Source organism: Ruditapes philippinarum, unplaced genomic scaffold (assembly GCF_026571515.1).
Source record: "Ruditapes philippinarum isolate M1 unplaced genomic scaffold, ASM2657151v2 ctg4986_1_1_1_1, whole genome shotgun sequence".
In the NCBI taxonomy this organism is placed as follows: domain Eukaryota; kingdom Metazoa; phylum Mollusca; class Bivalvia; order Venerida; family Veneridae; genus Ruditapes; species Ruditapes philippinarum.
Window position 1 is genome coordinate 57164 of NW_026858896.1, and position 17418 is coordinate 74581.

Below are 17418 nucleotides of genomic sequence, written 5' to 3' on the forward strand. Positions count from 1 at the left end.
AAATAAAAAACTGATATAGAAATGTTACAAATTAAATTTTGACAGCGCGAGTCATAAAAATGGTAAGAGATCTGGATGAATAGGGTAACATAGATTAGGCACTTTTGTTACATACTTATTACAGCATTGTAACTAACGCATATTTTTTACAAATGTTATAGATGTTATATGTGTTACAGCACAGTCTCTAAAATGGTCTGAAATGGGAACATATATGAATACATTGATGTTACAAGGCTGTTACAAAGTTTTTAAAAGCATGATCATTTTTGGGGGTCTGGCGATTTGTTCTTTCTATACATAAAATGTAGAAAGTTTCGAAAAAAAGCACCATTTTCTCTAGCCTGGGATTCAGGCTTTGATGTTTTTGCTTATTCATAACATACGCGCAGTTTCATACGTGTTCGTGATTTCATGATATCAACGCCTTGGGGAAACATGCGGGGTGTCCCATGTTATTATCGAATAATGCTAATCCGATAGACCGATTAGCACGTGACCAACTAGTCACAAGACTAATTGGATATCTAGGCGAAGCTGCTAGATGATGACAATTTTACGCCTTTAACCTTAAAAGTTTATGAATTGCGCCCAGCACATTTCTCTGATGCTTTTAGACTTACACGATATTTGTCTTTGGCTAATCTAAAATGTTAATCAAATTTACTCATCATGCAATAATCGATGTCAACAAGTGTCAAAACTGTCGATTTTTAATTTGAAATGGTGTCATGAAAGCGAGACTCCGTGACTGTTTGTTGAGTTTCGGGTCCCATTTTAGACACTTGTTTGTTGTTGAATGAGTTATCATTCCTTAAGTCTAACCCGTTATTTTCGGGTGAGTACTTGGGCTTCAATCGAAATTTGTATTTCCCCAGACTGTCCATGTGCAAACAGAAGCACATAAAAAATCGATAGACTGGAACTAAGGCTACATTTTCTCCAGCCAAACTCTTAAACACGTTTGTCTGATTTCTTTGCGGATTCATTTTTTATATATGTTTGGTAAGTCTTCTTTGCCCAAAGTCCTTGTTTGAGGAAAATGTCCCTGAGATGTCCGCGTGCTACTTTCGTTTTTTTTTCAGTCCGGCGTTTTGTTCTTTCTGTAAATGAAATATAAAATATTTCCTAAAAGCACCATTATATCCATCCAATTGTTTGAAACACCATTTGTCTGATTCCGTTGCGAATTCGTTTCTTTAATTTGTATTAGTTTTGAGGGTATTCTTTACAGAAATATAGGACCCAAAGCTCTAACCCAAGCAAAGTATCCTTGAGAATTCCGCGTTGCACGTTCGGTTTTGTTTTGCCGGTGATTTGTTGATGTTTTTTTTCTGTATAAGGTTAAGGTAAAGGTCCTGTTTATTATAGTGTCATCCCTACTGAAAGAGCCCGCATTTTCTGACTGATGAGACATTTTGCTTGCATACCATGTACCTCCCAACTTCACTTCTATGTCAGGCGCCAAGCGGATAGAAATCGGTAACCATTCATTTTACCTCACGGCTCACGAAGAATTTCGAAACGAGTTCAACAAAACATTCATCGTTCAATTTACGCTCCCCGTGGGACTCGAACCTTCGACCGAAGGCGGACGCCTTAACCACTTGGCAAATGAAACCGGTATATAAATATATATAAACCGGTATATACGTTTATAAAATGTAGAAACCTTTTGAAAAAAATTACAATGTTCTCTAGCCAATCGTTTATACAGCATTTGTATGATTACGTTGCGGATTAGATTTTGCATCAATAAAATGATAGGATTCATGCGAAGCATGGTCGTTTTTTGGTCTGGCGATTTGATCTTTCTGTATATAAAATGAAGAACTTTTCAAAGAAAAAGCTCATTTTTCTCAAACCAATCTCTTAAACACCATTCAGATGCGGATTATTTTTTATATGAGTTTGGTAGGTGTTCTTTACAGCAATTTAAGGCCCAAAGCTAAGATCCAACCAATGTCGTTTTTTGCTGTTTTTTTGTACGGCAAGTAGTTCTTTCTGTATATAAAATGTAAAGATTTAGTGAACAGCACCATTATATTATAGCCAATTGTTTTAAAAACATTTGTCTGATTTCGTTGCGGATTCGTTTTTGTATCAGGTTTGTAGGTCTTCTTTACAGAAACATAAGGCCCAAAGCTCTAACATAAGCAAAATGTCCGGAATAATAATAGTTGTGATTTACAGTTGATGAATAACAAACAATCAGGAGTTTGTTCAACTACTTATTATTGTCACGATTTCACACAGTAATGAATCGACTGCTCTAACGATGTCTAAACAGATTATAAATGGTATAACACGATATATTTTTAACTGTTTTGTTTTACCTCACCCGAGTATTTTCCACAAAAACATCTCTCAATTATTTATATTTCCCGGCGGAGCTGTTTATATTGCTTGTTGTTTGAGATATTTTTATGAATAGTTGTTTAATGTTATTTCAAAACATGGTATAATTGATCAATAAAAATCCAGCGTGCGCAAAATCTATATAATATCATATTAAAAGAAAACTTGTTTAGTATGCATAGAAAATAAAAGCATGAATTTGTATTATGTAAATAATTAATATACTTGTCGATCCGAATCAAATTTGAAATACCGTTGATATTCAAACGGGAATTATTTCAATCATGCCAATGTTGTTGATGACTTTAAGATAAGGGCATGCGTAATTTGTAAATATTAAATCAGTTTTCAAGTTGATTTTTTTAATTTAGAATATATATTAATTAAAACCTTTTATGTTCACAAATTCAACCATCATACTTATACCTTTTTAATTTTATTCAAGTTACTTTACTATCTACTGTAGTATCATTTACATTGCTTGCGTTTGACATACTAGATCTATACTAAATCTATACAAACTCAATATGTCAAAATGGAATTCAATGTGGTTATCAACAAAAACAAAGAAAGATATGTTTTGTGATTAACGGATTGATTTTAATTACATGCTGTCTATTTTATAATCATCACGTTACGGGCATCTATTATTCAACTGAAAATGACAGGTTATAAAAATCCATATGCGCAGATATTATGGGTTGGCCGCAAAAAGTTAATTGTTTCCTGATTAAAATAGTTTGTTTGTTTGGAATAATGTTTAATTATTAATTTGAAACTACGCACTAATGTTGCCATGCATCTACAAATAATTATTCAGTGATCCAGACATGTTCAGTATATTTAATAACTTTCTAGTAGAACCAGCATCGCTCTTGCCTGGAATACCATTTGATCACTTGAGATGTAGTTTTTTTAACTTATAAAATGTTATTGAAAATGATGAAATGTGAGTTTATTTTATTGCTTGTTTTTCAAAAAGTTATTGCTGTTACAGTCATACATGTGAATTTAAACAACTTTGAATTAGAGTATTTTGTGACCTATGAAAATTGGTGTAAATCTGACAGAGACAGATTTCAGTTTATAGTTGGTATATCTATCGAACAATGTGTGGCAGAGTGTGGTGCACGGGGTCACTGCAGTTCTCTTATCTATAGAAATCAAATCAATGGATGTGAGCTTTTCCTTACTTCAGAAACGGAGCAGTCAAACCCCGGCGAGTGTGCATATGTTAAAAAAGACAACATCAACGTGATAAAGGTAGTTTACAGATTATTTTTTCTGTCTTATTATATATTTAAAAAATCTTCTTCACTATAATTACTATTCCTGAAATTTCAAAACGAAATATTTACTCAATTGTAAATTTTCTGATGAAAATAAAAAACAGGTAACACTTCAAAAAGCACACTGAGATCCTTTTTTCAGTTACCGAACAATCAGTTTACCGGACAAAATATATTCCAGTATAATAAAGCTTTATTTTTTGCTTCGATTAAAAAATCATCTGGTCTGAATCGTACACACGCTTTCCATTTCAAAGTAAATAACAACAGTACCACTCTCCGGTAAATTATGTTGAATCAGTCATTTATTTAATAACATACCCTTTTACTTTTACTAGTTATTTCATGACCTGGTCATGCGATGGGGTGGGGGAATAATCTGTTAAGTTTATTAGGCCCTTAATTGGTTATTTTAGATGGCTGTCCTTTTATTCTTCTCAACGTTATCTCAGAAGACAATCGTAACACATTTTAATGATAAAAAAATAATTTTAAATTTAGTTCAAACAGTATCTCGTTGTTGTCTTTTACGAAGAAATGCAAATTAAAAAAAAAACATATAAGGAAATGGTTTACACCCATGGGAGAAAACTTTACATGAAATGTAATTTTTTATCGGTTTTATTGCTTTTGCAACATGCTACATGATAACCAAAAGGAAACTGTATGGCAAAGAACAGAATTCCAGTTGAATATCAAAATGTTTCATACGTTTAAGGATCATGAAGAATCAATATGTTAATTGAGTTCGTAGTTTTAATTTCAAGTTCACCCCTATATTGGCCTTTTAGCAGGGCTGCCGTGTCTATTTCTGGCTACAAACTGGGGTTTTCTAATATCTTTAACTTGCCATTCAATAGTCGTAGTTTCCTTGCTGATTATTTAAAGATTAATTTCATATCATGACTTCAAACACAATGTCTGGTAAATTGAGTTGTCTTCACGATTTTTTCTCTAATAATTCCCTACTTTAAAGTCACATTTCTACGGTCAAATGTTTACTTTTATGATTGATTAAGTGTTCTTTGGGTAAAATTCCATGCTTTTTTATTATTTTTCATAAAAGTTACAGCGAAAAAAACATCATATTTTGTCCGGCAATATGTAGGATCTCAATACATAAATATATCGACGTTTATGATTCACAGAATACATACGTGAATTTTCTCTGTTCTAACATTCGAAGGAAATATGTAATATACCAAAAAAATTAAAATTAAGAATAAACAAACAAGTTGTTTGATAAAGTATTGGTATTTTTTATATACAAACGCATTCAACTGTTTTGTGAAAACAATTATTTTACTTTTGATTAAAATGTTGCTTAACTTGATGATGTATTTTTTACATTATGTTACAGTTACTTCAGAAATAGAGTAACGGTATGTGTCGTTCATTTACACTTTTCTGCCCCCGCGCAGGAGATGGGGATTATTTAGATTTGCCCTTGTCGGTCCGTTCGTCCGTACTCATATTGTGTCACATATAAATCTACAAGTGTTTGAGCTAGTGTCAACAAACTTTACAGCACGTATAGCTGTTCGTCTGCGGTTTTGATTGTTTCTATTTTTTCTTCAAACTTTAAGGATACTGTATGTTTTAATTATGAATGACACAACAATTGACAGTGAAAGTTTATATATGTATATAATTATTTTTCTTAAACAATTTACAAACATCCAAGAATATATTTGATATGTACGACAAATGTTTACATACGTCATACTAGTATTTAAAATACATGCATTCATTTCTTATTGAAAAATTTGGCGTAGACTTTTTCGAAAATTAACTTCTAATTGCATCTCTTTATTAACATGAAATATAAATGCGGTAAATATGATCAATATTTATTTGAACATAAAACAATAACAAAAATTGATTTACGTATCATTAAGCATACTTTAGTATTTTAAATCAAAATTTGAAATTCATAACGTTGAGAACTATTATGATGTCAACAATGGAAGAAATATGTCCCAACCGTTTAGGGGAAGAGAGGGTCAAGTAGAACTTTTGTCTGTCTCCCTGACATACTGTTTTGTTTTACCTTAATAGACAGTGCATTGTTGAGGCATCATGACCCATGGACACATTTCTAATTATTTTAAAACTGTGTAGATTAATATACAATAACATGCTCTTAAGGTAGACCATGGGTAATGGGCACCATAAGGAACTGTAAAATTGACAACATAGCACAGTTAAATGTCTTCAAGGTCACCTGTATGCAAAATTTAAATAAAATTTACCGTGTGGTTTATGAGTTATGGATATATTTATGAACTAAGACTTTGCCATTAGAAGGGCTTATTTTCAGAAATGAGGAAACTGTAAATAATCTGTAATATCATCATTATAAAAATGTTTTTCTATTGCTCATTGTTAAGAAACAAATAATAACATTCAGGTAACACATTACACAAGCAAAATGTTTGTTTCTAAACAAAATGTTCTTAATATGTATAAAAATGTTTCCCTACCCCACCCACTTTTAACACTAATTTTACCATTTCCCTATCTAAAATGCCTTATTCAAAATATCCCTAAAATTTACCGAAATGAGGGGCTGTTTTCAAAGTTTGCCTAAATTTTCTTAAAGGTATATTAGTTGATCATGCGAAATATAAAATACTTTTACCGTGTAGTTTTTATTTTATCGAACTTTGAAAATATCTGGTATCATATTTGCTATAGATTTTGGCATTATTTAGCAAAAAAAATACCTAAAATAATTATATAATTGAAATAAAACATTTTTTCTTCCATAAGGGATCAGAGAGATACATAGATAATGTTAAAAAGAAAAAAAGAAAGAAAAAAAAAGTTGCCCCTTCTGGGGTTTGAACCCACGCCCCTCAATTTCAATGTAGTTTACAAGCGATTCTAGCCTATTTGAATACTCTTCAAAGTGGAGGCAATGCATTACCCATGGTCTACCTTAAACCTCCCCTTAACTTTTCGAAATAATTGTAAAAAAAGTTATTACTTTGTTTAATTAATAGAACGTTTTCAAACTCAATCAAAGAGCATAATAATGTAAATAAACCTTCATACTCACTTGACTTTAGCATAGGATGTAAATGAAACTTTGCTAGATAAATAATTTAATGCTTAAAAGTATCAATTTGTCTGACTTCAGAATCCTTGTCAAGACGGTTGTAACTACGGGCATGTCTGTGAATCAATAAATTCCCAAAGGGGAAAGTGTAAAGTAAAAGGTAAATATGTATCATTATACGATAACGATTATTATACAAATATATTTTCATTGTTTCCCCCTTGTTGATGAAGGGTTGCTTTTAAGGATTGAGGAATCATTATTGTGGCCACTGTTTAATCCTGTGTGATCATATGAGGTGACTAAATGGATTCAAATTACTGGAGTCTATGCATCACTTAGTTCCAACAGGTGAGGTTGTTTTGATGCTTGTGTTGCTGTAACGTTGTAACACTCGATGCTAGCCTAAATCATATTTCCAATGTCCGCGCCATATAGCCTAAATTGCGAATAAAACTAAACAAAACAAACAAGTTTCGTATGTTTCCATTGATCAGTGAGTTAATAGCTTTCGTTTCTATTTTACGAGATTAGTTATTGTGAAAAATATATAAGGTAGAGTATTTGTCATTTAATAAATCTGATAAATTAAATTATTTAACATATTTAAGGGCAAACATGCAGGTGATGTTGTATTTGTACAAATGTCCCTGACAAATCTATGGGAATCAAATAGATTCGAATTGAGAGTTGATTGCATGTATTATGTATAAATTTGCGGATGACAACTGCCCGAATGTTGTAATTAAAAAACGTGAAAACTTGCAATATTTAAACCTGATATATACGATCTATATATAAAGCTAACTATAGGTTTGTACTTCTAGTATATATCATGATGAATGTCGACATGATTCCTTAGTCATATTCGCAGCTTGCGCATATATCAACAATAACTAGGAAATAGTCAGTGACGGCTTGCTTGCTGTGTGAGTCATATGTATTTTGCAGTATCCTTACTTTGAATCCAGTCGGTTTATCGTTCAATCAAGTAATGTTACTGTTAATTATATATTTAATAAATTATTATTCAATGAAATATGGGTTGTTGTTTAGAATATATCTTTTCTAAATTAAACGGAATGTTCGAAAATGATAATAAAATGTTAAGTAATATAATCTCACAAAATCCGTTGTTTAGCAAATAATATTTTCAGTCAATCAATAATTAATGTGACACCAAGTCTTATGTTATCCGGTCAATGTATTTCATATTTAACTTCATAAGCTCTTGTTTTTTATGATTTAAGAGTGTATCAACACAACGACACCTGAGAATGGTATAGTTCTTGGGAATGAAAGGGGAATCGGCAAAAAGATTCGTTACATGTGTAATCCCGGGTACAAACCAAAAAACGACGGCGTAGAACCTGAAGCTGAATGTCTTTACAATGCTCAATGGAGCCATATAACAGAATGTGTAAAAAGTAAGAATATACATTATCATACGTTTGATTTAAGTTCAAAAATCTTATTTAATGATGTAAATTTAAATGTATGTATATAGAAACTGGAAGTATTGTTGACATGTCAGTGGACAATAGTTTGATATTAGACTCGTTCTACAAACTTTGACTGAATTATAATATTCACTGATTAATTCATCGGATTACAGTATAGAAAATGCAGTGATTAAAACCGCTGCCATTGTTTTCATAAAGCAAAATCACGTGAAGAACGACATATGTACTTGTCAATGTGTTAATGATGACAACATGGTGTTTTTGGTAGTTTTCACGTCGGATCACGGCATACTAAATATCAACGCTGAGGAAGTTAAAACACCAATTAAAGCATTAGAAAACAAATACTGGCCATGACAAAATTGTATTATTTCAATTTTTAAATCAACTGACATGAATAAGTAAGTGTAATGTACACTTATCGAAAAACGACAGTTTCATTTAGAAACAGATCTTGCAGTCCTATATATGAAAAATAATTGCTTTGACAAAACACTGAAATAACCTATGCAAATAAAAGCAGTTTCATTTCCTCTAAGTATACTTTCTAAAGATACTCAGCCTACATTTTTCACCAAACCGCAAGGACTTAGAGCTAAGGCATTTTGCATCAAACGTTATATATTCAACCTCTTAAATGGATGTGTTAAAATTATTGCTCTGAAGAAAAGAAAATAACCATGTCAAGGAGTATTTGTTCTTCTATATGTATATAAAGTAAAACCAAATTAGAAATAAAAATTCCATCAATGAAATAACCAAGAGCTAGAACTTAGACAGTCTAAAGACAGGACCACTTAAACGTAAAATACGCAGATCTATTGCTACAACTCGCTTTTACCTACAGTCCTTATATTTTTTGTGAAAGATGATCACATAAATGGATGTCGATAATTGATTTTGTGGCTAGTCAGTCAAACTTGTGAAGTTCCCTGTAACCATGATCGTTACAAACTTGTAGGATCAACAGCTTAAGTATGTTTGGACTACACTTAAAAAGTATGTGAAATGTATGCATTTCGTACTGTTGCACCTATGAAAGTTATATGGACAGCTAAGAATAGTTAGTTTTTTTAATTTGAGAATTTACTGGTAGAAATATACTATTCAAAATTTGATTTTTATTTCTGAAAAATAGCTTTAATATTTAACCCAAAAATGGTGATCACCCATTGAGCGTTTTGCAACCGTTTGCGTTGCGTATGCTTATCATTACCTTGTACATTGTTTAAAACTGGAAAGCGACGGTCAGCTGCACGTATTTCAGTGGGATTTTTGACGCGAATGTCAGCACACGCCAATAAAGACCCTGATTTCATTTTGATGGACAGCAATGGCCATCCAAACAGGTCATGGGCCACCATCAAGTACCTGTATAAAGGAATTTAGAGTGAATTGACAGGTCGACAAGGTCCCCATACCTTACTTAATCCTGTTGCACATGCTGCTGACCGCAGCATCTGTCTGACCATTCCATTCGAACACGATTCAAGAGCTTTAACAGGCCAAATTGGATGAGTGGGCGCAAACCCCCCGACCGACAAAGGAAATTTTGGAAGGCTTATTATCAGTATCCATTTTTTTTTCTAGAAAACCTTATTTAATTACCGTGTTTGCCCGAATTATTGCCGCTTCTAAACAATTTCAATCGCTGTTCCGTTTCAACAATTTGTCGGCTCATTCGTAGCACAATACAGATTTTAATCAAATATGAATCTATTTTCAAGCTTTAACCTTATTTTAAAAAATAAACACATTCTTATAAGTGATTCTTATAGGATTGTTAGTAATATAGTCAAGCAATTCAGACAAGTCTTTTAATTTATTAAATTCATTTTATTTATTAATGTTTATTTATTTATATCAATGTTTGCAGACTAGATTGTCTGTATGATGCAAAATAGCAATATCTGCCTGACACTATTTTAAATAAATTAAGCATAGAATAAAATACATAATAATAACATTTATACTAGAGGGCCATGATGGCCCTGAGTCGCTCACCAGAAATAACTGCTTTAAAGTGTTATCCATTGTCAATATTTTCTTATATTAAATTTGAGCATAGAATATGTTTAAACAATAATTTTAAGATATGCCATGACCTCGGGTATTTAAGCTTTAGTTTAAACGGGGCCAATCAAATTAATATGAGCAAACTTTATAAAAGACTACATAAGAATGCTACAGACAAAGTTTGGTTATCATCTATCAATTAATTCTGTCGTAGATGTTTAAAGTTATTTTCTTCTATTTTTAGCTTTAGCAGCCCCTAAAAGGGGCCAATCACATTAATATGAACAAACTTGATAAAAGACTATCCAGTAATGCTACAGAAAAAGTTTGGTGACCATCAATCAATTAGTTCTGTTGTAGAAGATGTTTATAGGCTTTTTCTACTTTTTGCTCTGTTGATCCCTAAAAAGGGCTAATTGTAATGACATGAACAAAGTCAAGCGTGACTGTCACAAGAATGCTCCAGACCAAATTTTAAATAAATCTGCACAGCAGTTTCAGAGAAGAAGACGATTGTTAACCCATGACGACGGACGACGCACGCCGGATCATCCCCCTTTGATACTAATAGCTCACCCTGAACCGTCGGTTCTGGTGAGCTTATAAATATTAATTAGTTAGTGTTTAATATAATTGTACAGTGCTGTATACTTGGACTACTTGGTCGTCTTGGGGACATTGTAGCGTAAGCTGTGGTAGCGGTCTAAGGACTAGGCAAAGGACCTGTTCAATACCATCAACAGGCGGCGTAAATGGAACAAATTGTGAAGGAAACGACCAACAACCCGATGAATCAAAATGCAATGAACAAGACTGTCCGAGTAAGTTTAAATAGTATTTAAGGTGCACTATTACTTACCATTTTCAGCAACTAATACTATTTTATCTTGGTAAAGATTGGCATAGCAATCGTATCAATGATTTATTTATATGATCAGAGTGTAAACAAATATTTCAACTTGTATCAAAGTCGTTCATACACTGCTCTTTCAGTAAGCTACATTGTATCGAAAAGTCGATTAAGACCACTTTCAATTTATATACGAACAAATATTGCAACTATGCTTATAGTTATTTTAGGTTTTAACGTTTTAAATTATAAATATTAGTAACATTAAACTCTTATATTTCCACCTAACGTTAAAAGCAAACTTTTCTCACACCAGACAACGTATGTCGTATTTATGAAATATAACAAAGCCAGTTGAAAAAATACCGAATCATTGTATGTTTTGATTATTTCATCTGTATTTTGATATTTATTTTCTATACGTAACTGCAGAGTATTATAGAATACTGATTAATATATATTATGTCCAGCACCTACATTCCTGAACAGTTGTGCATCTGATACAGATTGCATTGAGAAAGAGGGGAAGTGCACACACGGTTTTTGCCTATGTAAGCACACGCATTTCTACGATTATTCCACTAATAACTGTACAAGTAAGTTTCAAAAACGTTTCAATTACATAGAATTTATTATCTATATTTTGAATAGAAACCTTCACCACGACTGCCACCTAGTTTTTTATATATATATTTAGATTTAAGATCGGATAAGCCTAAGCTATTTTATTCAGGATACTGTTTACACGTGTTTTGATCCTGACTTTAAAATCACCAAACATTTCGAAGAAAACAGATGACAAAATAATGTATGCGGTATGATCCTTACCTTGTGAGATAATTAATACAAGACACAGGTTAAATGGTCAAGTATAAAATGTTATTTTATACTTATATTACCCTAGCCGCCCGCAAGAATTACGAAAAAAAAAGAACTATTTAATAATATTTTTAAATCCTGTCTTTATAAACTGTCATTTTTGAAAACTTAAACTTTACGGGTCATACCATATACACAAATGTCAATCGGTTTCTTGTCAATTTCATTGACAAAAATGGCTCCGTTGTTGTGTTTTGTCCCGCTAGGACTGACAATAATTGGCCAATATTAATGTTCCTTAGATGAAATGAAGGTCTAGACAAATAAGATGTGTGCAAAAATGCAGATTATTCACTCACTACAATTTTTTTCGGGACAATTATTCCTATTTTGAAAAATAATCTAAACAATAAGGATTAGAGTTCAATTTCTTGCTAAGAATTTTTTATTTATTAACACTTGCGTACCTTTGATTTTGTGTTTAGTAACTAAACTATTTAATGTCAGAAATTGTATGTTTAAGTATGTTTCTTTGAAGCTGAAAGAAAACGATACGTTTGTAAACAAATAGTATCAATCTCAATATCATCAAATGAAATGTATCGTTGCCTGCATGCAGTATATTATTTTAGCTTGATCGTCTACTAATTAAACATTGCTTATATTAGTAAAAACAAATGCTTCTTCGTCGTCATCCTTATAACCATTGTTGTAGTCGTCATACTCATAGAAAATGGGGTCTTTAAAAAGACAAATATATATCAAATTGTACTTTTGTATTTCATTTCAGTTTGTACTCAGACGCAAACATCCTTCGTGATGCTACATAAAAGATATATACCGGATATTAAGATTGGTGATAATCTTCAACAGGTAACAGTTGAAGAATGCAAAGAGAAATGTATTGCAAATAAATTGTGCTTCTCGTTTGATTTTTGGGGTGGTGACAGTTGTTCTTTTCAGTCAGTATCGCTTGAGATGGCACAAACTGCTGGCGAAAACGTGCCAATTACCTATCAGGCAACGCTTGATCTTTATTTCCGAGAATGTGTTTCCAATGATTTACCTTGACAAACTGTTGTTATAGAACTATACATGCATAAAGAAAATTGTATGCAAAATAAAATCTTTTATTTTATGCTTTTCAGTGGATTACTGATTTATCCGTGAAAATTATATTTGATAATTTCACAGTGAAAATTATCAAAATATAATTTCACTTTTTTCAATGACGAAACTACTTTTTTAAGATTTTCCCCATGTGGTACCTCAATTTTATTTGTACCGACAATTCTGACAATGTCAGGCTGTTAAAAGAAATAGCAAAGCTGAAATAGATAAATAACTTAAATGTCAAAAGTAACACAGAGAGAAAACTTACTTCTATTCCTTCAAATTCCAATCACCAAATTTTGTCTCTAAATTTTTTTTGTTTCAATTTTACAGTCTGAAAAATACATTCCTTCCCCATGCAAAACGGGCTCTTGATGACATTTGGGCATATTAAAGTATCCTACGAGCAATAACTGCCGTATGCTTTATGAAAAATTGAAAAGCATTGACAGCCATCACTCGTAAAATAAGTTAAAACAACCCAGCGTTCCTTCAGCAAGCTTCCAATTTTTCCATTTTCCTAGCTCCTTTTCTGAATGTTTTCACTTCTGTCAACACTTATTTTTTGTCAGTTACAATCCTCAAATAAGTTTTCTTTCTTTTAAAAAGGTGTATGACTAACAAATCCAAATTATATCCTTCTGAATCTTACACAATTATTTTCCTCCCATGAAATACACAACTTTGAAAAATGGCTGCCGTTTACATTTTAGAAAGCCAGGTCTAATATAAATTCGCAGTAAGTAACAGAAATATGGATGGATGGTTGGAATTTTCTCCTGCAAGAATTGTTTGTTTTTATGATTAAAACAAGCGATCATTCATATTTTTTTAATAAAATGAATAAATATCACCGTCATTTAACCTTGATTGGCTGACTTATTTTTCAGCTCAAGACTTCTTGTTTTAAATGAGAAATTCCGTCTAAATGGGGCTCTCAATGGGGGAAACAAATTTTAATATTAACGTTAAAATTATGGAAATTTCGTTTTAACTTGTTTTTAAGCATAAAATAAAAAGAAAATTTGTCTGTTTGTTGTGTAAGATGTAATTTTATTTCTTCTCGTGAACTTTAAAAACAGTATTCTCACTCGTGGCTACGCCACTCGTAAGAATACTGTTTTTAAAGCTCACTCGATGAAATAAAATTTCATCTTACACACAAACAAACAAATATCCTCTATATAGTATGTTGTTCTAGATTCATTGGTGGTGAATTTGTAAATTAGTGTATTGCCTTATCATCTATCTGTAAAATGTTTTCAACTTTCAAAAGACAATTGTACGGACTATGAAAGAAATGTTGCATAATATTCAATATTACAGGTGTACAGAAAAAGAAAAAAAAAGACAATATAAAAGGCCAGGTTAGCAATATTGACAAACAAATGCGTTTGTAATTGATTCCGGTAATTGTTTTTCAAATTATGATATTTAAACATAAGTAAAGAAAAATAACCATCTCTAATCTGTAATCAGAGGCAATGGAAACCTATTGTATCTCATTTTCAAGCTTCACACCATCAGGCATGTGCATATTGGCATGGCAACTTGAATTGTTCTTATTAACAATAAAGCGAAAGTGAAAAATCAAAATGAAGCGATTCAACTTTCACTTACACATTTACTACCAACATGCCAACACCAGTTACATAATATTTGGCATTTCTCTTATTCAGCATGTAACGAAGGGTACAATGCTACTTCGGTAAAATAAATATACATGTCTGTCACATTTTGCATAATACTGTGTAAAGTTTCAGCTTGTTACTGTTTAAGTATGTATTGCTTTAAAATATATTCTTATCAACGAGTTTTTGCCGCTTTATATATGAGAGGTTATCCAGAAGTTCATGAGAAAATGTAAATAAATTATCACAAATCGCCTGATAGTGATGCAACTTGGTGGATATATCATTTTTTGTTATCGCTATAAACCGTATTGAAATTTTTATTTAATATGAAACGCATTCAAACAGGGCATTTGATAAAAGTCATATGCAACGAAGTGGCGCACTTCAAAATGTTAAGTATTTATTTTCAAAGAACGCAGCTGCCGACGTTATTCACTTCTGATTTCGCCCGATGACGACATACCTGTTTAAGCCACTTATTTGGGTTAAAATATAAATGAAATTGTTTTGATTCCACTTTTAGTTCATTGAGGTGTTGCCGTTCAACTGGCCTTTCAATTAAGGAATAGTTTGCGAATCCTTTAGAATATTGTAACCAATACTGCAGCTGTCCTTGGATTTCATCATTCAGTATTGTTTCTCGTCCATTGATTTTTACAATCGTACACTAACGACCAAACAACGCATGTGTTCCTCGTTAAATCTGATATTTTCAACGGTTCCATATTTTAACTATCGTATGGGCAAGACCTACACAATTTTTCCTTTTTCCCGGCGACAATTTTACGTAGAATAGAGAAAATAAGAATCCCTACAGAAAACCCAACACAGCAAAATTCGTCAATAGCAAGGACATGAGGCAGTCTGTGTTGTGTTACTTAAGTAATGTACTCAGATGCAAGTGAGACTGGCTATGCCGGTTATGAGATCAGTAAGGTCAACCAGGTAGGCTATCTCATGGCGTAGGGTCAGAGGAAGGGAGTTTGGAATTATCTACTTGGAGAGATTTAGTAGCTGTATACCAGTTTCCTTTGTTATTAGGTCATATATTGAGACATCCAAAGGTCAAGTGGTTAACATACAACAAGGTGTTTAATCCATCGCAGCTGACTATTTGTCTAGATTAACTTAGTTTGGTGACTGGGGAATATTGTAATAGATATAATATGATATTTTGCAAATGATTTAAAGTTTGGCAGTTACACGCTGACTGTTTTGCGTCGTATTACAATACTCGAGGTTCTGGAACCTGTCCTGTAGTGGTGTTGATGCTGTCGCAGAATATTGTTCCCCCCGATTACTATTTTAACAAAATGCTTAACAAAATTGCTGTTGATAAAGCTCGAGGTTATTCTTTGCTGGAAATCTGCTATTCTCTTTGCCTTTCTATTGCTCAAATGTATATTTTAGGCTAGAACGTGTCAATTGGTTCGATTTGCCAATAGAAAACATAACTACGTAATGGGTTAAAATACCAAGCGCATTTTTGGCAATTCAGATTTGAAATTTATTAAGTAAGTTAGCGCTGAATATTAATTTTACACAAGGGAACTAATTAGTACTGATAACGAGGTATAATGATATAGAGAGTATCCTCCCTTGAAAAGTTATTACAGCAATATTGCCACGATAGATTTCAATTATTTTATACACATATTGAATTTGAAACAAAGTACTCCAAATTGTATGCTTTAGTGAGATTTAAGGATATAACCTTTATCTATTCATATAAAAAGTAAAAAGAGTGTTGTGCTTTTGGATTAAGATTTTAAGTAGCAAACAAGAATCAATAAGCCATATCTTGTATGATATGTCACACACTTTGTATTGTAGAAATGTGTTGAAACTCCCATGGATGAATAGTGTTTGTAAATTACCAGAATCACTGGGGTTATCAAATTTTTGGATGAATAATGTTGCATTTCTCTTCCATTGTTTAAGCCAATTGTTAAAAATAGACTGAAAGATCAGTTCATTCAAAATTGGCATAGTGAAATGTCAGAATCCAGTAAATGTCTGAATTATAGAATGCACAAATGAAAAGTAATTAGATATTTTACCATCTCATTTAGCTTTGGTACTTTTGCGCTATAGATGTATGAACTATAAATTGTAATACTCCAAGAGAATTAAGAGTATGTAACTAATGCAATACTAGCTCACTTGCTGATGAATATCATTACTTATTTAATTGTCAATAATTCTTTAATACTGATTGAAAAAATATATTACTAGAGAGTATAGTACTAATGTTAATTCAATCAAGTTTTAAATGTTAATGAATAGCACAGATAGGAGTATTTTTAAAACGTCCAGTATTCTGTAAAAAATTAATCAGCATTTAAGTAACTGATAGCTAAGCTGATTTTCTTAATGTAACACTTTCGTTTTTTATTTATATTTGCCATGTAGTACATAAGTATATTTTGTGGAATTCTTTTTATGACATTAAATATTATATGTAATATTATTGTATATGTGACTGATGCCTCTAAGAGGCCCAGCATTTTCGATTAACTGTTCAAACTGTTCAAACATATTTGTCATGCCGTATGGCTATATAGTATCCAATGCCAATATTGCTCATAGCACTGACTAGAGTATCTCACTTACATACGAAGGTATCGTCTTCGGATGTTGTTTAGAATGTAAATGTGTTATTAGCTATATAGTGTTTTTTAAATACATTTGTTGTTTTCCCCCAAATTCATGCGAATGCTATTTAAATATTACTAAACATGTTGGAAGAGAAAGTGCAACTAATTCCAGACCTGCTCCGGAAAGCACGTGCATTAAACACAAAAAAATATTATTA

The 17418-nt window shown here is 32.0% G+C and overlaps 1 protein-coding gene across 1 annotated transcript; it reads left to right on the forward strand.

Moving 5' to 3' along the window:
- Positions 1–3214: 3214 nt before the first annotated feature.
- On the forward strand, positions 3215–12994 carry LOC132754600 (SCO-spondin-like). Its single transcript, XM_060745256.1, has 6 exons — positions 3215–3621; positions 6790–6868; positions 7959–8135; positions 10829–11008; positions 11508–11633; positions 12647–12994. Exons 1-6 carry the CDS (start codon positions 3286–3288, stop codon positions 12925–12927), a joined length of 1179 nt encoding a protein of 392 aa, XP_060601239.1. The 5' UTR covers positions 3215–3285; the 3' UTR covers positions 12928–12994.
- The last annotated feature ends 4424 nt before the right edge of the window (positions 12995–17418 follow it).